The sequence below is a fragment of the Grus americana genome, chromosome 14 (genome assembly GCF_028858705.1).
Source record: "Grus americana isolate bGruAme1 chromosome 14, bGruAme1.mat, whole genome shotgun sequence".
NCBI classification, from domain to species: domain Eukaryota; kingdom Metazoa; phylum Chordata; class Aves; order Gruiformes; family Gruidae; genus Grus; species Grus americana.
Window position 1 is genome coordinate 6,786,640 of NC_072865.1, and position 23,238 is coordinate 6,809,877.

The window sequence follows — 23,238 nt, forward strand, 5'->3', positions numbered from 1 at the left end:
GCCCAGTTTCCCCAGGCACCCTGTAAAGCATTGTCTGGTGGCAGGGAGAGGATGGAGAGCCCTGGAAAAGCTGCCCCCGTGGAACACCTCCAATCTAGTCCCAGCCCACCACCACCATGCCCTGCAGGACTCTGCTCCCCTCTCCTGCCTGTATTGTCCCACCTGTGAGAGGTGTCAGGAGGGACTCGCCCTCCTTTGTCTCTCTGCTGGCATCTTGACGACCCACTAACTGGTCACCTGCCATCCTCCCAGCCCTCCTCCTGCCAGTGCTCAGCGTCTCATGCACCCTCCATTCAGGCCAACCTGAACTGTGCTACTGCACCTTTAACAGTGCCTCTAACAGCCCCTTTGTGGAGCAGGGGGGCTGAATCTCCACCCCACCTCATTTTCAGAGGCTGCCCCAAGCCTCTGCCCCAGGCTACCTCTGTCTGCTCAGCCCTGGTCCGCAGCCTCCCCCAAGACACCCTTCCCGGCTCTCTCTCCCGGGATGCTTTCCCCACACTCTTCCTTTCCAATTAGGAGAACCAGGTCTCCAAACCAGGCCACCGGCTGATCACACCTTGCACCTCAGGTCGTCTCAGAGCAGCGGCAGTCACGCTGGGACACCGTCCGGGGCCAGCCACCCTGTTGTGGCGTGTGCCGTGGCCACGTTTACGCGGAGCATCAATGACCGTTTGTGCAGGGGGAGGTCAGTCCCAGAAAGGACTAGCCAGGTCTGCGTTTCATTTACAGGAGCTGTAAAACTGCCACCTGGCCAGTGGCTTTACGGCTTTGGATGATGCTGGTGTCAAAGACGTTTGGTGCAGGGGCCAGCTGGAGCCGAGCCAGTTTTATATTTAATCTTGCCTATAAATATAAATAAAGGGTCTGTATTTTGAGTGAGCGACAGGCGCACCACGGACATTATTAAACCTTCCAAAAATAAACCTCTGCCAAAGTGAAGGGAGCCAGATTTTTCCTGGAAAGTATCAGTGCGGGGTGGGAACAGGGCAGCCCCTCTGCTGCATGGCCCCTCTCCAACAGCTGCTCTGCGTCAGGAGCTCCTTCTTCCCTCTCACTGTTTGCTTGTTTTAGCCCAGAAATGCCTGAGCAGCTCCCCCGAGCAGTTTAATGTCCACCCAATGCGAAATCAGCCCCGAGGACTCATCTCCGCAGTGCTGTAGGAGCGAGGCCTCCATCTTCACAGCTAGAAAATCGAGCGGATGTTGCTGAAATAATCACCGCCCTGTCTACCCCCCCACCCCCCCGTCGGTTAGCGGCCTGTCCTCCTCGCTGCCTCCCTCTTCGCCCCCACCTCCCCCGAGGGGACGGAACGGAGCCCAGGCCCGGCCGGGCCCCCGCCATGAGGTGACCGCCCCACCTCGGCACTACACTTCCCAGAAGGCCGCGTGGCGGAAGCGGATATGACGTAGTGGCCGCGCGGCACGCGGCGCCCCCAGGCTGCGCCGAGCGGGCCGCGCCATGGCGGCGGATGGTTGTGGGGGGCGGGAGCTGCTCGCCCTCATCCACCAGCACTTGCTCCGCGGCGGCTACGCCCGGGCGGCCCGGGAGCTCCAGGCGCAGAGCGGGCAGGTAACGGGCAGTGAGGGCCGGGCGGGGCAAGGCAGGAGGCAGCGGGGCCTCGGGGCGGGAGAGGGGGTGGGGGGTGTCGGCCCTGGAGCTCGGGCCTCGGCGGGGTCGGAGGGCCCGGCCCCCCCTCGCTCCCTCCCCGGGCCCCCCCTCGCTCCCTCACCGCACTCGCGCTGGGGATGCCCCGTGGGCCCGTGGCTCCACGCCGGTCCGCGCTGGTCCCACATGCTGGCCCGACCCCGAGTGGGTCCCCTGGTGCCCGCGGGCTGGCTCGACCCCGAGCCGGCCGGGAGAAGCGGTGAGACCAGCGGCCCGCTGGATAAAGCCGTCCTGTACCGGGGCAGCTGCTCCCCCGAACACGTGTTGCTGCGGGAGATGTCCCGCCGGTGCCGCTGAGGGGAGGACGCGGCCCTGGGTGCAGCGGGACGGGCCGCCGGAGTGAGGGGGGTTACGGGGAGCGTGTGTGCGGGGGGGCACGTTCTCGTGTTCCTCGGGATTCTTGGAGGGGCCTTTGTGGTCTCTAGTTCTCCTGTCTGGTGGTCGGGTCCTGAAACGGGGCCGATGCCTGACTTGTGTTCTCTCTGCTTTCACAGAAATTGCTCCCTTCCCTTTCAGCCTCTCTCGAGGACATCTTTACCCACTGGGAAAAGTAAGTCGAAGGAGGAAATAACTACCAAATAAATTCCAGACTGTGTTAACAACCGGGCTGCATGGCACGTGTGATCTTTATTTGCTGGAATTTCCCGTTGTCAGAGTATTTCCAATGATAACTGCACTCAGCAGACTTTCTTTCTACCCTCTGGTTTCAGACCAATTTGTTTCAGATGTTAAAGATTACTTTGGCTTAAAATTCCCTGAGCTTGGAGCTAAGTTGTTACTCCAGTTTTGAGAAACTGATGCTGTTCTTGCCTGTTGAGGTTAATTCTGCTGTATTGTGGGTCTCAGAGTCACGCTTTACTGGCAAAAAATATTTTCTCCAGTTCTGTTTCACTTTCTTTTTAAAGTCATGTGCTTTGCAGCAATATTGACCCAAGAACAGAGAATTTGAGCAGATGGTGAAATGTTAAGGCTCTTACAGGGACTTAAACCTTGGCATAGATCATGTGTCTTCTGACTCACAGGAAGTCTCTTGGTTTCAGCCTGTCCTTTCAAGCCCTTACATGTTCAGCCCAATGCCTTCCTGTGTAGTTACTCCACCAAGTACCTCATGTGGAGGTCTGCAGCGTGGAGCTTTCCCATCTGTGGGGTGCAACGACATCTGTACCCACCCTGTGCGCCGCTCGCTTTGGTTTAGTGCTGGAGTGCAGCGCTGCGGAGAGGCCTGGTGGCAGCCGCAGACTTGGGATATCCCCCGCAGAGTGGGGAATCAGCAGAGCTGAGCTTCTGTGCCCATGTTGAGTACTGGAGTGAAGATGCTCCTCAGCCTCGGGAAGCGAGTGTTTGTTTCAAAAGTGCCTTCTGCTAGACCGCCTCATGCCTTGGCGATACCCCGGTTCTTGCTCTTGTGTCTCTGTGATGTTCTTGAGCAGGAGAAAGACTGGATCTAGGTGAGGATGTAGCAGTGTAGGGAACAGGCTTGCAGTTCCTCCCCCTAACAATTTATTGCTCTCTTGGGTATCGATGGTGACCTTTCTCTGTGCGAGTTATCTTGGGTGCTACAGCAAACCCTTCCAGACTCTATTACTTTTAAAGCTTGGGGGGGCGACAGGGCACTTGCATCAAATTTTAATGCCTTTTTCTGTAGTGTCACCCTTCTGTTGTGGTCCCACCTCACAGGCATGCCTTTTATTCCTGGTCCCCTTGAGTTACACCTGGTTTGGAGTCACAATGAGGGCTGTAGTGACCCGTAGTTTTCTTAATCCAGGAAGCGCCCTGCCTAGCTGGAGTGCTCTCATGTGGGTGAGCTGTGATTCTTGTGTCTTGTTGCTTCTTAGACTTTTGGCCTGAAAATGCCTTTCCTCTGACTGCGCTGTGGCTCTTAACCATCTAACTGAGGTCGTCCTTGGTGCTCTTCTTCAAAAACTCTTTCAAAGGACCACCTGGGCACTCATGACAAATTCTCACAGCAGTCTCTGTTGTGTTATCAGCTGCCACTGAATTGGGAAGGCGTTGGAGTGTCGTAGCTGCCTGTGTGACGTGCCCTGTTATTTTATTAAAGGGATTATTACAGTAGTTCACAGCACTTTGTAATAGCAAATGTGCCTTTGGCCTAGCCTGATGGCAAAAACTTGCTGTTACAGCTACGCTACTGAAACACTCGTAAGAAGCACAGTCTTCGCTGGCCAAATCATTAAATTAACCTTATTTTTAAATTAGATGAACAAATAAAATAAGCTAAACTGGCAGAAAAGAGAGGGGGTTTTTTGCCTCTGGTGATTGTGGGTGTCTCAGGGCTTTTACCAACTTAGAAGTACTGCATGTGAGAATCAGAGACAGACATGTGCCCAGCCAGCGTTACCCTTGTAATAAAGCAAATGTATTACCTATGTTTTCATTTGAAAATTAATGATAACTTTAGCCACATCAGTTCTGCTGGTACAGGTAGGATTCAGAGCCTGGAAACATCATTTGCCAGCTTTATGTTTTAACCCAATTGAACAGCTTAAGTGTTTAATGCTTGTGTGTGGCCTCTTCCTCCCCTTCTTTCAACACATCTTCTGTAGGTACACCCACTTCCTTTCTTAAATCTCCCTGCAACCTGACTTTTCTGTCCTGTGAGCCCAAGTTCAAATGGCTTTTGCAGCCTTTAGATTCACTTCTCACAGTGTTGTGGGATACCAAGACCTGTTGGGGGACCACTGCCCTAACCTTGGGACTGCTTTTATTGACTGTCTTGCTGTAGCTACTTCCCAGAGATGGAATTTCTTCTGTAGGATGCCTTTGCTCTGTGGTGAGCACCAGCCTGACCATATATGTTTTTACTTCTCTGCTAAAGTGAGAAAGAGTCTGCCTAGGACACAGAAAAAGTGTCTGTATGCAGTATCTCTTGAGTATTACAAGGATATCTTGCTCTCAGGAGCTGCCTGAGGAGGGCTGGAGATGTTGTTTGCGGGGTAGAGGAGTATTTCTCCCACTCCCTTAGGAGCTGTAGAGGAATAGTACTGTGTGTCCTTAGGCTTGAGCCTAACCTGAGAGTGGATGAATAATTGTATTCCAATTTATTCAAGATATTTTTTCCCCATTTTGATGTAAATTCTGTTCCCTCAGAACTCCCTCGAATTCCAGGAGAAGAAAGGTGAGCGATGACGAGGCAGCCATCCCAGAAAAAATCAGAGTTCCTGATCCTGTGAGCAGCTCTGAGAGCTCAGAGAAAGAAGAGGATGAGAAAGAGAAGGCGAAAGCTGCAAACAGTAGGAGCCTTTCATCTCTCTGGCGTTGACAGAGTAGGACTGGAGGGTTGTGTAGGAGCAGCCTGATTTGTTTGGCTAGAGAAAATGATTGTAAAGTGGTGGCTATTCCCTTGTGCTCTTAGAAAAATAGGACAACTAATTTAGCACCTCCTTCTCATATGGATGAGGAGCTCAGATGTCTGCTGAAGCTAGAAAAAGCCTGTTAGGATTCACTGGGAAGGGATGGGTGTTGTCGCTTGGATGAAGCCTTGGGAGCCTAACGCTGCCTGCTGTGGAGCACCTTCTTGTTGGTCCTGGGGGTCTGTTGGGCCAGCAAAGGCTGCCTTGTTTCATGGATGAGGGAAGGACTTGTTAGTTGGTCTGGAAAGCCAGTACCCTCTGTCTGAGGCAGGGATTGATCCCTGGTGCAGCTGATGTGGGAGGCGTTGGTTTGCATAGTCTAACTCCACGTGTCTGATACACTTTGGCTCAGTCTCATCTGCTGTAGACCAACCCTTGGAAACGCAGATCTTGGCAGGTTCCTTGTCTTGGTGGTCGGGAGAAGGATGGGGTGGAGGAGCAAAGCACTTGTTTGTCACACAGGTAGCGGCAGTGGTGTTGGGCAGGTGTGGAGATGGGACTCTGCCCTGCCTGCTGGGGCCTTCCTACAGACCAGAGGCCATCTTGATGCGAGAGACGTACTCACACGATTTCTCTGTGGCTCTCTCCTGTGCAGCAGCCAGCCTTTCCCTGGCCACCAACTCAGGAGTGAATGTAGAAAGCAGTGAAGATGATGACTCTTCGTCAGAAGAGGAGACACCAGCTGGAAAAAGTGCAGTCACGGTAAGGCAGTTCTTCTCTTGGCTTTGAAGACTGCTCCTACTCTGAGGCCAGGACTGTCCCAGACTCATTGGCATGTATAGAGTCATGGGCTGGTGTGGAATTCATGTTTAAATGACCCTCCTGTGCTGGCATAAGCCTTCTCTTACATATCTGTCCCCCAAGTGCTTCCCTAAAGAGCTCTATGGCTTGCCCATCTGCCAGATTGCTGTTCAAAGTATGTTGTGTCCAATTTAGCCCCTCATCCGTCTATAGGCTTCTGATTTCTTTTGTTTCCTGTAGGTGACACCAGCTGTGGTGAGTGGCAAAGCTGCCAACTCCCTGCATTCTCCTACCAAACCCGCTGCCCCAGCAAGCAAAGTGGCAGTGCTCTCTGCTGCGAACAGAACTGTGGTCTCAAATAAACAGCAGCTGAACGCACCAGCTGCATCTGCAGCTCCGGCCAAGGCCGGGCAGAAACTGCCTGGTCCTGGGAAGCCTGGACATGCCGCAACAGCTGCGGCCAAAGTAGGTCAAAACAAAGCACCGGTAGCGACCAAAGCACCAGAAAGCTCCAGCAGCAGCAGCTCCTCATCAGAGAGTGAGGAGGAAAAAGAGGTGCCGACTGTGAAGACCTCAGCCCCAAAAGTGGGTAAGGAGCCTGCGGGGTGCGGTAAATGCATGTGTGCTCTAGCTTTGCTGCAGATCAGGTCTGAGCCATGCCTTTAGTGTGTTCCTTTCAGCTCCCTCTCTGGAAAGCTCAGAGCGATGCTTGTTCCTTGGGGAGGCTGCGAGAATACTGTAAAGCAGCCAACTCCGGAGCTCTGTGGGATGAATCCAGCATGCTTGCTCCCATTTCAAGCAGCAGATTCTGTACTAAGATGTCTGTCTGGCAGCACCCAGCACTACGGGGTTGGAGATAACAGCGTAGCATATCTGGAGGAGATGCAGTACTAATACTGCAGATGCTTTCAGCTTTTTGGAAAGGCACTGCAGCATCTTCTCTTTGTTCCCAACTGCAAAGTGATTGTTTTGGGGTTTTGAAGTCTTTAGGGAAATCTTTTACTGCTTTGAAGTGTGTGTGTGTTGGGGGAGTGTGGAGTAGATCATAGAAGCTCTGAAAATGGTCCTTCTCTTGGCTGTTCTCCAGAGGAGGCCCAGCCAGGTTGGGTGCCCCTGCAGGGAGCTGTGTGTGCCTGGGCAGCTCCCTGCAGGGTCAGAGGGTGCCCAGGGAAGATTTCCCATCTCTGCCTGCACTCAGGGGAGTGGTGTTTGTGGGCCAATGTTCGTCTGGAGAAGCTGTTCCCAGCAGGCCGCTGATGCTTTCAGCAGGGCTGGGCCCTCTTCCCTGAAAATCCCCTTAGCCCTCTCTGTGGCTTGTTTTGTTTTTCTGACTTCAAAAGCCCCATTAACATCATGCTCTGGGAGCTCAGAGCAGGCAGCAGCTGTGACATCTCCTTGCTTGTGTTTCAGAGCCGAAGCAGGCAGCTGGGGCCGCTGAAAGCAGCAGTGAGGAATCAAGTGATGAGACATCTTCTGATGAGGAGCTTGCAACTCCAGCAGTCCAGGTAACCTCTCCAACCCAGGGTCCTTATCTCTAGGAAATCACTTCCCTTCCCTTGAAGGAGAGGGGAAATGCTGCCATGCTGTAGTCGTGACAGCACCCCCTTTCCTGGGTGTGTGGGATCGCCAAGTCCAAGGCCAGAGAAACATGCCGTGTGGCTGAGAGCCCCTCTAACCCCTGCCAGCATCAACCGTTCCATCCCAGTTCCTGCTAGTGCTTGAAACTGAGGGAGATCCTTTGATCTCCAGGAGGTGATGTGGTGTGCAACTCTATGGATGTAGTCAGGCAGTGGGTACTGCCCAGCCTGTGGGTCTGAACAAGCCTATCCTTGGCAAAGTTAGCGAGGTAGCCTTCTTTAAAACTGATTCCGTGCAGTTACAGCTCTCAACGGGCTTCTTCTGAGATGTTACCTGATTCTCCTGTTCCCTTTTCTTTTGCCCTGTTCCCAGGCAAAACCAGCTGTGAAAACAGTGCAGGCTAATGCAACACCTGTGAAAAGTGCACCTGCTGCTCCAGTGGGCCTCAAGAAGAATGCGGTGAGGCAAACAGCACTGGCACCCAACCAGGCCAAACCTGCGTCCACAACGGTTCCTGGGGCTGCAAAGCCCGATGACACATCAGAGAGCAGCGACTCATCAGACAGCCAAGATGAGGAACCTCCATCAGTAACCCATGTGTGTCTATCCGAAACTCTGTCTCTCCTTGCACACCTCTCCAGGGCTAGGAATTGCAGTGAAAAGAAAATTTCATAAATGCATGTAGTGTATAGCAAAGTCATGTTGGGGGTGGGAGGAAAGAGGCATGGGGTGTTTAAAGGCACCTCAATGTCTTAGCTCTGAGCTTTATAATCAAGCCATTGTACCTTTCTTAAAAAAAAAAAAAAATCCATCAGTACTTTTAAATAAAAAACCCCCAGTAATTCTTTCCCCACCTGGAGAGGCAAATTGTCATGGTTGAATTTGCCTCTCAGCTATAAATTACAATAAATAGTGTCTAATTTGTCAAACTTCAGTGCAGCTTAGCTTCCCTGCTGTGGAGAGTGCAAAGTGCTGCAGTGTACCTCACTGGAGGGGACTGGTACTGTCAGCAGGGTGATGAAGAATGTCTGGTCTTGCTTTCTCATCTTGGGAGACTATCCCCACACAGCTAGATGAAAGGATGCCTTGTGTCCTGCCAGTTGATAATCTTCCTTCAGCATTTGCCTTTCCCAGAGGGCTCTGAAATCTCTTCCCTTGATTACAGCCTGAGCAACTGAATTATGCTGCTTTGGGATTTGCCTTGTTTCATGCTGTTCTTGTCTTGTCCAGACAAAGCCACCTTCAAAGTCCTCCCAGGCCATCCCGTCCCCAGTGAAACCTACGCCAGTGGCACCACTCTCCGGCAAAACAGCTCCAGCCAAAACTGTTCCACTGTCCCAAGGGAAGCCAGCACCAAAACCAGCAGTGCCAAAGCAGGCCAAAACGACGCTGGGAAGGACTGCTGCTCCCACGAAGCCTGCTGAAAGTACGAAGCCAGTGGAGAGCTCTGACTCCTCAGGCAGTGAAGAGGAGGATCTCCCTGTGCCTGTCAGCCAGAAGGTAGGTGATGTCGCATTGAGCTCAGTGCCAGTGGATGGGATATGCAAGACCGTTGTTTAGCCATTTACTGCTACTGTTTGACTCCTGTCATGCCTTGCCCCTCTGGAGTGGGCCTTGTGTGCTGGGTCACACGTAGCTTGGTCTTGGCTCTCCTGTCAGGGTTTGTTTAGACCTCTCTTGAGAGAAGGACTGTGAACTCAGACTAGACTCAGACTTAGGTGGCTGAACTGGTAGGGAAGCAAATCCCTTCCTGAGAGCATTCTTAGGCACATGTATGGAGACCTTCTGCATTGACTCTGAGCTGCAGGGCCCTTTGGAAAGTGCCCTGAAAGCAGCATTTTGGAGATGGCAGCTATTATCTGCAAGGGAGGAAGGGAAGCCGGGGGCAGACCCTCACGTGTCCTTGCAAGGAGGCTCTTTGTCAACACGTCCTTTCGCTATTGACAGGCAGGAGCTGGAGAGGCTCTGCATTTTTGTCTTTATAGCCTTGGTCTGCTGAGGTGGGTGGAGGGGGACGCATCTCTAACAGTTGGCTCTGTGCTGCTCTCTTCCTGCATGATTGTATGTGAAGATTCAGCTCTGGGTGGCAGGAGCAGCTATTCTAATAGCTGTGCCATGGGGTCCTGCTGTAAAACTATTGAGACTCATCCGTTCTAGCAGGGTTGTAGGTGAAGGACATGCTGGGGTAGGCTTGTTTCCCCCCAGTGTTGATTTGAAGCTGGCAGCAGCAGGTAGCCATCTTGCCGATGGCTGTTTAACCATTTCAGCATCCTCCCTCTTGCAAACTGGTGATTACCCCTCAACAGCCACAGTCAGCAAGGAAGAGCCTGTCATCGAGGGAGCTCTATTTTTGCCAAACAGGCTGTTTCTTCCTGTGTTGGTAGCCTACAGGCAGAGACCACGAGTGAAGCCTGAAGATAAACCATTAGGCTTAGCTGTGTCCACAGTCCTGTCCTCCCAGTCAAACTCTTCTTAGCTCATCCTCACCATCTGCTACTTGGGCATATGCTAACCACTGACTTACTGTATCCTGCAACTTCCTCTGGCTTCTGTGCAAGATCCAAACAGATACAGAGCGTTGGAAGCTGCTTCATCTTTCCCTGTGGGGGTGGATTAGCACAATTAAAATGAACATCATGCCTAAATTGAACTGCTTAATTGGTATGTTTACCCCTGAAGACTCAGGAATATTTAGTCAAAGAAGTTGACAAGGTTTTTGCAGATTTTGGAGGGGAAGGATGGTGATGGGGGACACTGGGTTAACCTTAAAGATGCTGTGAGCTACTTTTCTCTTGGAACTGCTAATTCTGCTCTGCTCTCTCTTTCCCGGACGTTTTGGGCCAAAGATGACACTCGAGCCCTCTGTGGATGGGCTTTGCATTTGGCTTACCAGGAATGGGCGTGAGATGTGCATGCATGCGTGTGTTGGGAACCTGGGTCTTCCTTCAGCATCCCAGGAAAACCCATGCAGGCTGCATGGGTAGAAGTTGTGCCTGCGAGTTTTTATCTTGGACCACAGGCCCTGTGGGGGGAGGCCAAATCTCCCAAGAGACGGAGGGTCTCTTTACTTCCCCGAACTGTGTCCCCACTCCATTGCAGGTGACAGTTGTACCTTTGCTGTGTCGTGACACAGCCAAGATACTGGTCCCAGTCCTGATACGCTGGTGGTGCTTCCGCGGTGCACAGGCAGCAATGGAGTGTGATTTGTTACAACGTGCTCAGCACACGTGGCTCGGTGTTGTTTCCCCCTCTTGTCATGCAGCGCTGCATGATGCAAATGGACCCAGCGGAGTGGCAGATGGGTTGTGCGGGAGCTGAGTCATCACACTGTACTGAGCAGCAGGCAGCTCCTGGTTTGGGGGCTGGAGAGGGAGCAGGAAAAATGATTTCCTCTTGAATTATTTTCCTCCTCTCTGAGTTACTTCAGTACCTGTGACTCTTTAAGTTGTCAGAAGCTCTCTGCCTGTGTTACCCTGCTCCCTCGGTGTAACTCAGCCATGCTGCTGGCCTGATCCCACCTGGGGCCACGCCATAGGACGTGGCGGCTGTCAGCCATCTGGCAGTGACCGAGATGAGGTGGATGGAGGGACCTTGGCCACCTCCCAGGAAGATCTGAGGAGTCCCGAGGCTGTGTAAAACTTACAGTGGTTTCTCTGTGGATGCTGTTATGTTCTTTCTGTGTCAGGATGCCTCTGTATGGCAGCTCTTTCCCAATCTCTTGCTAAGTTAGGAAAAGAAGTGGCCCTTGTACTGTGCATCCAAGCAGGGGGAGAAGCCAGTCCCATTGCTGTGAAGGTCTTAAAAGTGAGCGAGTGGGGTCTGATCTTGGTAGACTCTTCCCTTGCACAGCAGTGCTTGGAATGAGAGGGAGAGGAGCTAGCGCGTTCGAATAGAGCTATGAATTCTTGTGTCTGCTTCAAGTAGTTCTCTCTCTTCAGCATTGCAAATCTGGCCTCTGTCCTGGAGATAGTGACTCACTGGTATCAAAACAAAACAGACAAGTGAGGTTTGCAGTCGTCCCCCCCTCCCCAAGTGCTTGTGGAGGTTTCTGTTTCTCTAAGCAGAGTCAAAATGTGCTTGGCTTGTTCAGAGAGCTGTTCTGTAATGGGATAAACATGCAGATGCTGTTGTCTGTTTAGTGTTTGGCTTGAAGATGATAAACACTGCCCCAGTGGCAGCCCTCAGTGGGGCTATGCCAGGAAGCGTGGTAAGATCTGTCCTCCGGGAGCCTGCTAGGCTGGTGCTCTCGGCTGCTGGCCAGGAGCAGCCCCTGGTGAGCTGGCACTGCTGAAGTCCTCCTGGTCCTCGGCTGCGGGCTGAGAGGGTATCGCTGTGTTGGCAGCATGGCAGGGCTGGGAGAGGGGGGTGGCAGGGGCTGTGCAGCCAGGCAGGAGTCTCTCTCACCTTGCAGGAGGCCTGGAGACTGAAGCAGGCTGTCATCACGTGCGGGTTGGATGGGTCTGCCTGCCCTGGCAAGTGTGATGTACTCTTTGGCAGAGCAGCCCGGAGATGAGCGATGAGTGGAGTAAACTGAGTGGGTGCAGAGCACTGCAAGCCTGGAGAATATCTGCAGGTGGTGAAGTTACCAGATCTCTCAGCGAGCGCTCCCTCTCCCTCTGCCAGCGCTAGCTTTCAGCAGTGTGCAGGAGGGGTGTCTGCAGCCCTTGGCCCGGGCTGGGAAGAGATTGTCTCACCTGGCAGTTGTGTATCTGGTGCTGCAATAATTGTGGCTTCCTAGTGCTGACACACTGGCTGCTTGGGGCAGTGGTTTGTGGCCTGTCCTGGGACATCAGGGTGTTGACAGGTGCTGTAGAAAAGCACAGCCTGAGTGAGTTCCAGGGTTTTTTTGCTCTCCGCGTATTTCTAAATTCTTAGACCTGTTAACAGATGAGTTTCCAAGGTGCTCAATCATTGGGTCCCAGTCTGTCTCTGTGTTCACAAATGCTTCTGTCAGCCCTGTGTCTACGCTGACCTCTCCAGCAGCTCTACGATGTAGCTGCTCTGATGCTGTCTCTGAACCTTGCCCATATTTTGGCACAAGGCTTCCCAGCTCCTATTGATTCCCCAAGCTGGGGGGAGGTCTTGCTTAAATGAGAGGCTTCCTTGGAATGGAGGTCTCTGGGTTGCGGTGCTTCTTCTGCCCTCAGGCTCCTGTCCAGCCAGTGTCTCGGCCTCACTAAGGAATTGCTGTTCTAAGCGCTCTTAGTCCTGCATGCTCGTGAGGTAAAACACGCTCGGGCTTCCTGTCAAAAGCACATTGCTGGATGCAGCAGTATGTCTCCAGCAGCTCAGTCCAGACAGTAAGTGAAGCCCCTTCAATCTTGACATGCCAAGGATAGAGTGAGTGTTAGTAACAGCTGTGTTAGGGTAAAACAAAACCCAGCTTGAGCTGAAACTGCATTTAAACTCCTAAACAACACCTGTACTAATACCACATTTCTGGGCTTGTGTTTCTTTTTTGTTAAGAGGTTAACAGAACAGCCTGGGCATGTTCCCAACCTGAGCCAAGCTGCTAGAGCTGGGTTGCCTGAAAAAGCAGTGGGAAGCACCTTGAAAAGCCAGGCCTCAGAAAGTGGGAGCAGTGACTCGTCTGACAGCGAAGAGGAGTCCCCTGTGGCACAGACACAGCCTCCGCAAGCTGGTAAGTCTGGTAGTGGCCAGGATCCCTCACTTGCATCTTCATGGGTTTCCTTCTGTCCCACGGAACAGCCCAGCCTATTGTGATAGCTCCTGCCTTGGAGAGCAGCTCTTTGTCGTGGTGACAATCTCCTATGCTTTTCCTGCAGTGAAGACCAATGCTGCACCCCAGCCAACCAACGTGAAGAAGGCACCGGCTCCAGCGGCACCCCCTCCACCTGTGGGCAGCAGCGATGATTCCAGCGAGGAGTCAGATTCAGAGGAAGAAATAGTCCCCCCTTCGCAGGTAAGGAGCCGCTGACCCGCTGGGTGTGGACACTGTTAGCCCCGTGTGCTCGGGAGGTCTCAGGACCTGGGAGGTGGTAGTTGGGTGGGTGATGAGTGCTGCAGAGAGGAGCCCTCCTGTTGGCTGGGTCAGGTTTTCTTGGCAGCATCGCTGGGTCTTGCTGACCCTGGCTCTGGGTGCACGTCTTGGCTGCAGCAAGGTTGCAGTGTGTGAGAGCAGTGGAAGGTGTGAATGTTTTGGCAGGAACATGAGTAGATGCACGAGCCCAGGCCTCCTCTGGGACTCTGTCCCCTTTGACCTACTCCAGGGAGTTAGACTGCAAAAGCAGCCAGTTCCTTGCAGACAGTGTCTTTCCATGAGCTGGGTAGCTCCAAGGCAACCCGCCTCCTCTTTCCTCCCAAACCCTGGGTGTAGGGTGCGGCTGGAGCTCTCTGGACTCCCCCTCCACGAGCCTTGGGAGGCTGGAAGGATCTGCCCTGAAGGGTAGCATGATGGTCGTGCTGCTTTTCAGCTGGAGGAGCCAGACTCCTGCCCTTGGAGGAGGGAGGTGACCCCCCATATCTGTGCAGAGACACCGCTGAGTGTCGTGGAGCCAATCCCAACTCTTTCACCTGAGTCTCTTCGTGCCTCTGTGTCTGAGCTCCCTGGGGCCTGAGCTGCCTTGGTAGGAAGCTGGCTTGGGTGTCTCTGCACCTCTGCTGCAGCCTGAGAAAGAAACCACGGGAAGAAGCCTTGTGGCTGCTGTTCCTGCATGGTGGTGGCTTGGCTGATGCTCTTAGCCCAGGGCTAAGTGGCCAAGTGCATTTCTTGTCCCGCACGTGTGTGTCCGCTGTCTGGCCAGTGCTCTTGCAGGGAGAGGGGGATAACGTGCACTCAAGGAAACCCTTCCCCATGTTGGCCTGATGCTGTGGCCAGTGGAAAGGCTGTCTCCCGCCCGAGCTGGTGGGCCGGCAGCCAGCCTGAGCAGTCCTCAATTAAAGTGTGTTTATAGTACCGAGATTGTATAAAATAACGCAGTTGCTGTAACTTGAGCTTTGTGCAAGACGGCTGAGAGCTCACGTCGGATTGGCGGCTCTGCGTGGTGGAGCGTTGCCTTCTTTTCTGAAGGCCAGATGTTGTGTGAGGGAAATGTCAGCCCACAAAGGCCCAGCTTGTCAGAGATCCGGAGAGGGAGGGCTGCTCACGTAGCCTTGTTTGTAATACAAACCAGGAGGCTGAGTGCTCCTTCATCGCTCTTGCTCCCTCCTCTGCTGGCATTTGTGCCTTGGACCTGATGTCAGTGTCTGATTTCCATGCCCCTGGCTCTTCTATTTTTAATCCCTCTTACGTTTAGTTTGACAGGAGGTTTCAAATGTGAGGCAACAGAATTGCTTCTCGTTAATTTGCTCTCTAATCTGGGGCTCGCTTGTGGACCTGAAGGCAGATTTGCCCTGTGGTTGGTGTCTTTGCTTTATCTCTGTTGCCAGTTAACTCTTGATCTGTGATTTTTAGAACGTAGGAGCCATCCTGGAGTCCAAGTGCCTGCTTTGCAAAGTAGGATTTGCAACTGCAGTCTTGCTAGTACTGCACTGGATAGGGATCTCAGAGCCTGCAAGCACATCACATTTTGCCTGCCTGCCCTCAGGATGGGTGCCTTTGGGGCACCAAGCTAATGCTTTAGGCACTCCCAGGATGCTGACCCTTACTTCTCTGCTCCTCGTTATGCCATAGGCCCTGCTCTGAGGCTCTTAGGAGACAGCACTGGCCTGTAAAGGGAGGAAAAAAATAAATATGAGCCTTGGTGCTGTGCTGAAAATGGTGGAAGGGCTCAGGACTTAGTGGTGGATTGGTGTACGCTTCTGTCTTCTTCCCTCCAAGTTGTGCTCTGTCCTGATTTTCTTTCTCATCTATTTTAGAGTCTGTCCCAGCAGAACGTCAAAGCAACCAAGGTTTCGAGTGCAGTGGCTGCCAAAGCTAATGCCACGCTGCCTTTGGGGAAGGGGATAAAGGCGCCTGCTGTCCTTCCAGTTAGCAGAGTGTCTGAGAGCTCGAGTAGCGATTCCTCGGAGCACGACGTACTGGCAGGAGAGGTAATGACGGAGGAGACTAAAGTGAGGAGCTTCCCTGGGGAGAGTGGGCAGATGGGTGTGCTGGAGTCTGAGGCTGCTGCAGTGTCTCCAGCTGAGGGAGCATGTTCGTGTAGGGGGCGAGAGGGGGGCTGCTCTGTTTTAACCACTGTTATCGCACCATAAGGTGAGGCAGATGAGCAGAGGGGGTAGCCCTGATACCTTTGCTGTTCCTGCCTCCCAGCTGGCTGGCAGGTTTCTTCCTCCTTTTGTGATAGTAGTGCACTGTACAGTCAGGAGTTATCTGCTTGGCCACAGCTGCCTGCTTCATCTGTGGACCAAGGGGAGCTAGGGGGCTCTGCACCGTGCATGAGAGGTTCTTGGGCTAACCTTGACATGAACTGGAGCAGCACGGCTGAAGAAGGGCTGAGGTGGTCCAAGCCCGTCTGCTTTGGGCTGCCTCCTATAGTTCATGGGTATAAGCAGTTATTCCTCCTTCCAGATGCATTTTGTCTTCCTCTCCCTAGGATCCCTCTCCTCCTTGCCTAAAGCAAACGGTTCCTGTGGGAAAAGTTCCTCCAGCCAACACTGCTGCTCCGCAGGCTGCTTCGCTCCTGGGAAGTCCCACCACCAAACTGAAGAAGCCAGGCCCACAGCCAGCGCAGGACGCCCGGCTGAGCCAGGCTGCACCGCCCGCCCAGGCAGAGGATACCTCAGACAGTAGCAGTTCCTCAGATAGTGACGAGGAGACACCCAAGCAGCCCCCCAAACCTGGTCAGTTCTCCCAAGAAAATGCTCTCAGTGCTGCCAGCCAGGCCAGGGTGGGGACAGCATTTTGTTATCCCGTGAGAGGTGTCACCTTCACGTTACGGTTGGAGAGGGGTTCCTCCTCTCCAGCTGGGCAGAGCGCTCCCCTTTCTTTGGAGACAGAATGCCCTTTGGCAGTAGCTGTGCTGGGTAGGTGAGCTCAGCCCCAGGCGGCAGTGATGGGTTTAATGGAATGAACTCTGCTCCTCCAGCAGGCTCACTGCAGAAACCAGGGGGGACCCAGCCGGCCCACAGCTCCTCCTCGGAGTCCAGTGAAGAGGAGGAGGCAGCGTCACAGGTATGGTACCTGAGCAGGCTGGGATCCTCTCGGGTCTTGCAACTGGCACATAAGTAGGACAGAGAGAGGATTGCATTCTCAGCCATAGCCAATGGGGTGCTGAGTGGGTTTGCCAGCACAGAAGTGGGGGCTCCCCAGTGCAGTGCTGTGAGCAGCGCCTTTTGGTGGGGGCAGAATGCTTCCCCAGGCAGCCAGGCCTTGGGTCCAGGGCTCACAGTGCCTTCCCAGGGGAAGGGATGGGAGGAGGTGGTGCCTTGCAAGGGTTAAACCAGGAGAACTGGTACACAGTGCCAATAGCAGCAGGATTTTTTTTTCCCCCTTTTTATTTGTAACTTTACCCGTGTCCAAGCCATTAAATTCCCTTTGTAAGTAACATGCAGGGCGTGCAGCACATCTGCGGTGCATTAGCTGTGCGTGGGTGCATGCTAATGGCCAAGAGCCTCCCCCAAGCCTGCTTTACTGGGCAAGAATAAAGAGGAGACCCTCTCCCCATCAGCTCTTGCTGCTGTAAGCTCAGCCAGTGACTGTCAGTGCTGGCACCCTCTCCTGGCAGCCCTAGCCTCTACAGGGCTGGCTGAGCCGTGCAGGATCATTCCATGGGTGGCCAAAGGTGGGTCCTTCACTTAGGGTATGCGGGCATTAGCAGCGGAGACAGATCTACATGTCTGGTGTGTGGGAGGCTGCCCTGCTGTGACTTATCAGTGTGTCTGTGCTGTTTCAGTCCCTCCTCACAGGCTATCTGGGCCTCTCCAGGACCCCAGCAGCACCCCAGGCACCAAAGACGGTTCCCCCTCAGCCAGTAGGCAAAGCGGGGCAAGGAAAAGCAGCCGTGACTGCTGCGAACTCCCTCACCAAAGCCCCCGTGAAGGCAGCCCCAGCTGACAGCTCCAGCAGCGACAGCAGTGACTCCGACACGGACGTCGACCAGGTGACTGCAAACCACAAAGCAGGTGGGTCTCCTGCGGCGAGGTCGGGAATCCGCTTGGCCTGGGAGCAAAGCTGTGCTGGCATGGGAGGGTGATGCTGGGATGGGGCCCTCTTCCCAGCACGTCTCCACCGCAGAGCCCAGCAGCGTGGAGTGCTGCTGCCGTCTGCTGGCTTCCCCTGGCCACGACACAGCCCTCTTCTTGAACGCCCCTCCTGCGCTGGCTGGCTGGTGAGGCGCTCTGCCTTTGCCTCTTCCAAATTCTGCTTTAACTGCAATAATTAATGGAATTAATGGGAGCAGGTAGGGCTCTCCCTGAAACCTATGTGCACTGCATTGGTGTGCTGCGGTAGTGATGGCTTCTACAGAAGGTTTAAACACTGGCTGAAGAACATCTGGTATTCAAGCCTCCCCTTGGTCTTTTTGGGCTCTGTAGCATGTCTGGAGGGCAGAGGAGGGGAAGCAAGTGGGGAGACCTATAGAAAAATTAAAAGTCCTGCCATTCCTCTATTGCCCTGGTTTGTTGGCAAATTGTAAAACTCAAAGCTGGTCTGGCTGTGAGCTCTGGCCCACTCTGGAGGCTCAGATGGGTCTATTGGCCCCTCAGGCACATCGTTCAGTTGTGCAAAGGTCAGAACTATGTATAGGCTCAAGAATGCCCAGGTGCTGGAGGAAAGGCCACTGGTGATGGTTAAACGGGGTGGCCTGGATACCCCCTCCACCTTGGGAAGTCCCTGGCTTACGGGGGTGGTGTCCTGGGGAGGGACTGCTCTACCTATGCTCACCCATCCTGTGCTACAGTATTCTCTTGTCTAGTCCCTGCTCTCCATGGATGTAGCCAAAGCTGTTGTGGCTGTTGTCCCCCACTTCCCTCACCAGATACCTGATCTCAGGCTGAAGCATTTTCTCTGGCTCTACTGTAGCTGTGGTGGCCAGCAGGTTTTGCTTTTGAACCGGATGCTCTTCTTCAAATGCATATTTCAGTCCTTCAGTAACTCTGTGGTCTATGTAACGAATGCTCCCTGAGTTGTCTTCTCTCTCGTCATTGTTTCTGCAGAAAACAACCCCCCTCCAGGGCAGGAAGCCACAGGAGCCTCCAACAATGAGAAGGTGGCAGGAAAAACAGAGCCAGATCATGCCAGCCTTAAACCTTCCCCAGTCAAGAAAGCTCAGGCTGTGAAAGAGAATGATGTTGGGACAAAAGGGGCACAAGTGACCCCAGCATCACACACACCGTTCTCCATCCCACAATCAGAAGAGTCAAGCTCGGGGAGTGAAACAGAGGTCACCGCTACTGCCAAAGTTCCTGCAGTGCAAACACTGGGAGGATCAGAAGAGAAGAAGAAGAAGAAAAAAAAAGAGAAAAAAGAAAAGAAGGAAAAGAAGAAATCATCCTCCACGACAGACAAGGCTGTGAAAACATCTAAGAGCAAAGACAAAGAGAATAAGAAGCAGAAAACATCTCAGAAGCGGAAACTGCCAGGAGAGGATGAGGCTGTTGGGCAGCCCAAGGAGAAGAAGCGGAAAGGGCAAGCTAATGAAGAAGTACCCAAAAAGAAAAAGAAGAAAGCAGCTGGTGACCTGGAGAAGTTGCCAGGCAGCAAGGAAAAGAAAAAATCAGCTAAAAGTAAGCATTCCTCACTTGGGGCTGCATTTGCAATGGGTTCTTGCAGCTGCTGCACATTCAGCCTCTGGTGCAGGGCCTTGTAAGTAGCACCCACTTTCCCGTTAGCTTCCTGCTTGGCTGCTTCCCTCTTGGCCCACCCAAAGCCAATGCCAGATTTTTATACCCCGCTTCAGTGTTTTTCTGCAGTCTTAGCACCACGTCATGTTGCAGACAGCAAGCTGGGCTCTCCTGCCCCTCTGTCCTGCATCCAGCACAGTGTGAACTGCGTTAATACTCATGCTGATCCTTGCTGCTTGCAGAGCAAGCTGATGTCCCTGTGCGTCTTCTATGGCATGACCTGTCCCTCCAGGGCTTTCTCCTTTCCTGGCCTTTGCCCTGGCTGGAAGCAGCTGTCTAGTTGTGGGCTGGCAAAGGGTTGAGGTGAGTCTGCATTGAACCTCCCGAGGCCTCTTTGCCCTCCCCGCGTGACCTGCCTGTCTGCGCTGGGCTTGGGAGAGTTCTCACGAGTTGTTGTAAGCCACGAGGCCTGCGTTCCGCCTGCTGCGCTCTGCCTGGTGACCTGCACTGCCTCTGTAGTGCGGAACAGCTCTGCTAACCCACCTGGCTGCCCTGGCTCCTCTGCAGCAAACACAATGCGTGCTGGTGGAGAGCTAAGGTGAAATGTGGCTGGGGAAGGCGGGCAGAACGTCCCTGACATGCTGTGGGCATGGCAGAGGAAGCCCAGCGTTCACATGCGCAGGGCTTTGTGTTAGTCAGAGCTTCCTGAGCACGGCCCCTTGCTGCCAGCCTCTTTAAAAGAGATCAGCCTTGAAATCTGTGCTCTCATCTGCCATGTCAGCCACTGCTGTTCCCTGTGGGGTGACAGTGCCCCTTCCTGACCCTGCCTGAGCAGTGTCTGTGCTGCAACACGGTGAGCAGTTCATTCAAGAGATTTTACTCAGGGCTATTACTGCTGCTTTCAAGCCCCTGGAGAAAGAGGACAATGGTACCAACCTCCTGCTTGTTGCTTCCAATTAAGAGTGTTTCCTGCTCTTGTCTGCACGCCTCTCTGTAATGCTCCATTTGCTGCCCTAATGCAAAGGCAATTTTTTTCTTTGGAGCACAGACCGCATTTGCGAATCTGAGCTGGTTCTGTGCTGGATCTTGTCTTGGGGAGTTTTTTTGGGTGGTTTTTTCTGGGTTGGTTGTTTGTTTGTTTAAAAAAAAAAAGGGAGATGGAATGAGTAGGCCAGATCTGCCAGGGTTTCTGTTCTGCAGAGATGCAGCCCTTCTTTTTGGAGGAGACAGACTTGACCATCAGCCCTTGCATGGGCTGTTGCACAGGGGTGAGCTGGAGCCTCTCGGAGCAGTTGGGCTGAGCTGAACCTTGTGTCCATCCTTGTGTTTGTAACTCCCCTTGCTCTGATTTCTGGCATGCACCCAGCTACTCCAGTGCTAAAGCGGTTCCTCGGAGTGGGTGGGCAGCAGGAGGTGGGTCCTATGTAATTCTGCCCACACATGTGCATGGATGGTGGGATCAAACCGCTCTGGCTCAGAGGTACTGGGGAAACAGCCCTGGGCACAGCTGCCTTGCAGCAGGGCTCTGCCCTTGCCCAGTTACTGTTCTGGAAAGCTTGCTCAGGTTCAGATGTGATCAAAATCTTACTGGAGATGCTCCTACCGCTCTGTGCTCCATCTCACAGGCTGGCAATACCAGAGTCCCTCTCTTAGTTGACTTTGCTTTCCCTCTCCCAGAAAAAAAGACTGGAAAAGAAAAGAAGAAGAGCAAAAAGGTTTCTTCGGAAGGAGAGCCTATAGCAGGTGGCTCTGCTGAGGTTCACAAGAAGAAGAAGAAGGTATGTGCAAGACCCTGGGATGGGGTACCGGGGGAAGAGTGGTTCTAAAGCATGGTTGTGATGCTCATCCCTGCAGCATGCCAGGCTGGAGAGGAACAGAGCCGTGTCCTGGCCTTGCTGGCAGTACAGAGGAGGCCACAGTTAATTGCGGCTAGTCTTGGGATTGAGGTGGCTCGAAGAAGGGCTTGTTCCTGTATCACTCCCCCAGGGGAGATCCTTTCCCTGGACGGGTCAAACCTACCTTGTGGTGGCAGAGAACCTGCCTGGGGAGTAAGTGCTCTTCTTCAGCTGTCTGCTCATAAAGTTGTTTTCAGCAGAAATGGGAGCTCCTGAGGGCTTGGCAGGCTACTGCATCCCATCCCCGGGGCTGGGAAGGGGGGGCAGAGGGAGGCTAGGGTGTTCCTTGTGATGGATATGTGCCTGTAGAGATGGTAGCCAAGAAGCCTCTGTGGCTTGTGGCTTTGCTGGGTCCTTCATGTTTGTGCTGCAGATGACACTGATTTATTTTTCACCCTTTTCTTTTTAGAAGAAGAAAACAGCTGAGCCTGAAGGATTGTGAGAAGGTACATGGCCTGTGGGGACTCTCGGTACCTCTGAACGGCGGTAACCTTGGCCGAATTCAGTACTCCCGGGCCAGTCTTGGGAAGACGGTGTGCCCTCTAAATGCTCGCTGAGTCAGCCTGGCCTTAGATTAGAGGGCCAGGGAGTGGAGCGGTGTAAGGAAAGTCATGCAGCAGTGTGCTGGCTTCTCTGGATGTGTTTGACCTCAACTCTTTAGCTGCTGAGAACTGGATGTCCAGCCTAGACATTGCTGTCCTCTGTCATCAGCAGAGATAAGCGGCCTCTGGCAGTGTCTGTCTGTCCCTGCTGACCATAGGGAGCTTGGAAAAGTAATGTGGATTAGATGGTGATGTTGTAGCCACCTGGAAGCGGACCAGATGACTCTGCCCTTGCTCTGCTCAGCTCTAAGGCTGTTGTCCTCCTCCCCGTCCCTAACTCTTTTAACTCCTCTCCCCAAAGGTACCGCATCCCTGTGATTAAGGATTTATGGGTGAAGATCAAACAGAAGAGAGGAAATGGAAGCTCATCAGGAGAATTCCAACTTTTTTTTTCTTTTAAATAATAATTTATAACTTCTTTTAACTGTGACTTTTAGAGCAGAGCAGCGTAACTTTCTGACTCCTCCTGCCCTGCTGGGGCCCAGAGACGCATTTATTGCCCTTCCTGACGGCTCGCCTGTTGCACAAGAACTGAACTGAAGGAGGCAGTTTGACTAGAGAAGAGCCAGCTTGCATCAACTGCTTTCCTCATAGTTGACACCCAGCCATCTCTTTCTCACCACAGAGCTATATTTTTAAGAGAAACTTTTACCCTTCTTTTTTTTTTTTTCTTCCTTTCTGTGATTTGTGGTGTCAGTCCTTTTGCTACTATGGAAGAGAGCTCTTGGGTTTACTTTTTATTCTAACACTGACGGCAGTGATATCGTGTCCCTGCAGTTGCACTGAACAACTGTGTCCAGCAGCTGTTCTCAGCCAAGGCGGCGTAATTTTTTTGTGGGTTTTTTTATGGAATACAAAATAAATAAAAAAGAATGGTGAGATTTTTGCTTCATCTGCTTTCAAGGGAAGGGAGGTGGCCAAACCCAGGGCAGGTGCTGGGGCTGAGCCCAGGTAGGGCTTGGCTGTCTCTGGAGGATGATGCAGGTAGGAAGTGGGTTCACTGGTCCTGCTCTAACCCCTGGGGAAAAATTTGACTACTTTCTGCCTGCTCCCCAAGGAGGAGCAGATACTGCTCCTCAGCTTTGTACTGCTTGTTCTTCTAGTGTTGGTTTGTATTTTTTTCATTACTAAAACACTGTGTCGGGGCAGGTGCTGAGCAGGTCTGTGCATCACCTGCTGCCCTGCACCTTGTACTGGGTGTGTGCCTGTTCCCTTGCTTTGCTCCCAGCCCTGGGGTTTAGGAGATGAGGAAAAAGGACAGGATCCCCCTGTACCCCTGGGGTTTAGGAGATGAGGAAAAAGGACAGGATCCCCCTGTACCCCTGGGGTTTAGGAGATGAGGGAGAAGGACGGGCTCCTGCTGTGTTCCTCCATCCAGGCTCTGCAGCTTCTGTGCAGCCTGGCTCTGGGCTCTGCCATGAGGGCAGAGCTCCCTGTCTGACACCCATGCAGCCCAGGCACAGGAGGGAGACGGCTGTGGTTCAGGGGGCTGCTCTCCTCTTCCCCCCCACCCAAAGGTGATTTTGGCCTCCCAGGCTGTGCTTGGGTGCAGGGGGCCTCCAGGGTGCAGGGGAGATTAAACAAGTGATGGGCCAGGAATGTGGCAAAGAATATGTACAATCCCGGGTGAGGGCAGATATCTGAGTGTCTTTACAGAGATTTTTTTTTCCCCTTTTTTTCCCTTAAGATTGATTTATTTTT

At 53.1% G+C, this 23,238-nt stretch overlaps 1 protein-coding gene across 7 annotated transcripts; it reads left to right on the top strand.

Moving 5' to 3' along the window:
• Window positions 1–1,410: 1,410 nt before the first annotated feature.
• Window positions 1,411–23,158, top strand: TCOF1 (treacle ribosome biogenesis factor 1). Of its 7 annotated transcripts, none has more exons than XM_054841534.1 (18): window positions 1,411–1,572; window positions 2,163–2,218; window positions 4,777–4,919; window positions 5,635–5,741; window positions 6,021–6,369; window positions 7,191–7,285; window positions 7,731–7,955; window positions 8,589–8,858; window positions 12,825–12,999; window positions 13,145–13,281; window positions 15,177–15,350; window positions 15,854–16,100; window positions 16,346–16,431; window positions 17,153–17,381; window positions 18,414–18,983; window positions 20,718–20,818; window positions 21,345–21,381; window positions 21,839–23,158. In XM_054841534.1, exons 1-17 carry the CDS (start codon window positions 1,462–1,464, stop codon window positions 21,375–21,377), a joined length of 3,108 nt encoding a protein of 1,035 aa, XP_054697509.1. In that variant the 5' UTR covers window positions 1,411–1,461; the 3' UTR covers window positions 21,378–21,381; window positions 21,839–23,158. The 7 variants fall into 7 exon arrangements, with proteins under 7 accessions (XP_054697509.1, XP_054697514.1, XP_054697510.1 ...); XM_054841535.1 differs by having other exon boundaries at window positions 1,418–1,572; window positions 16,349–16,431; XM_054841537.1 differs by having other exon boundaries at window positions 1,430–1,572; window positions 21,348–21,381.
• Window positions 23,159–23,238: the final 80 nt, after the last annotated feature.

Bases quoted from the DNA above. Each gene is read 5' to 3' on its own strand.
- TCOF1 (XM_054841534.1), top strand. From the start codon at position 1,462: ATGGCGGCGGATGGTTGTGGGGGGCGGGAGCTGCTCGCCCTCATCCAC. The intron at 8,859-12,824 runs GTAGGTGATGTC...TTTTTTGTTAAG, and splicing joins CTGTGCCTGTCAGCCAGAAG to AGGTTAACAGAACAGCCTGG. The intron at 16,101-16,345 runs GTCAGTTCTCCC...CTGCTCCTCCAG, and splicing joins CAAGCAGCCCCCCAAACCTG to CAGGCTCACTGCAGAAACCA.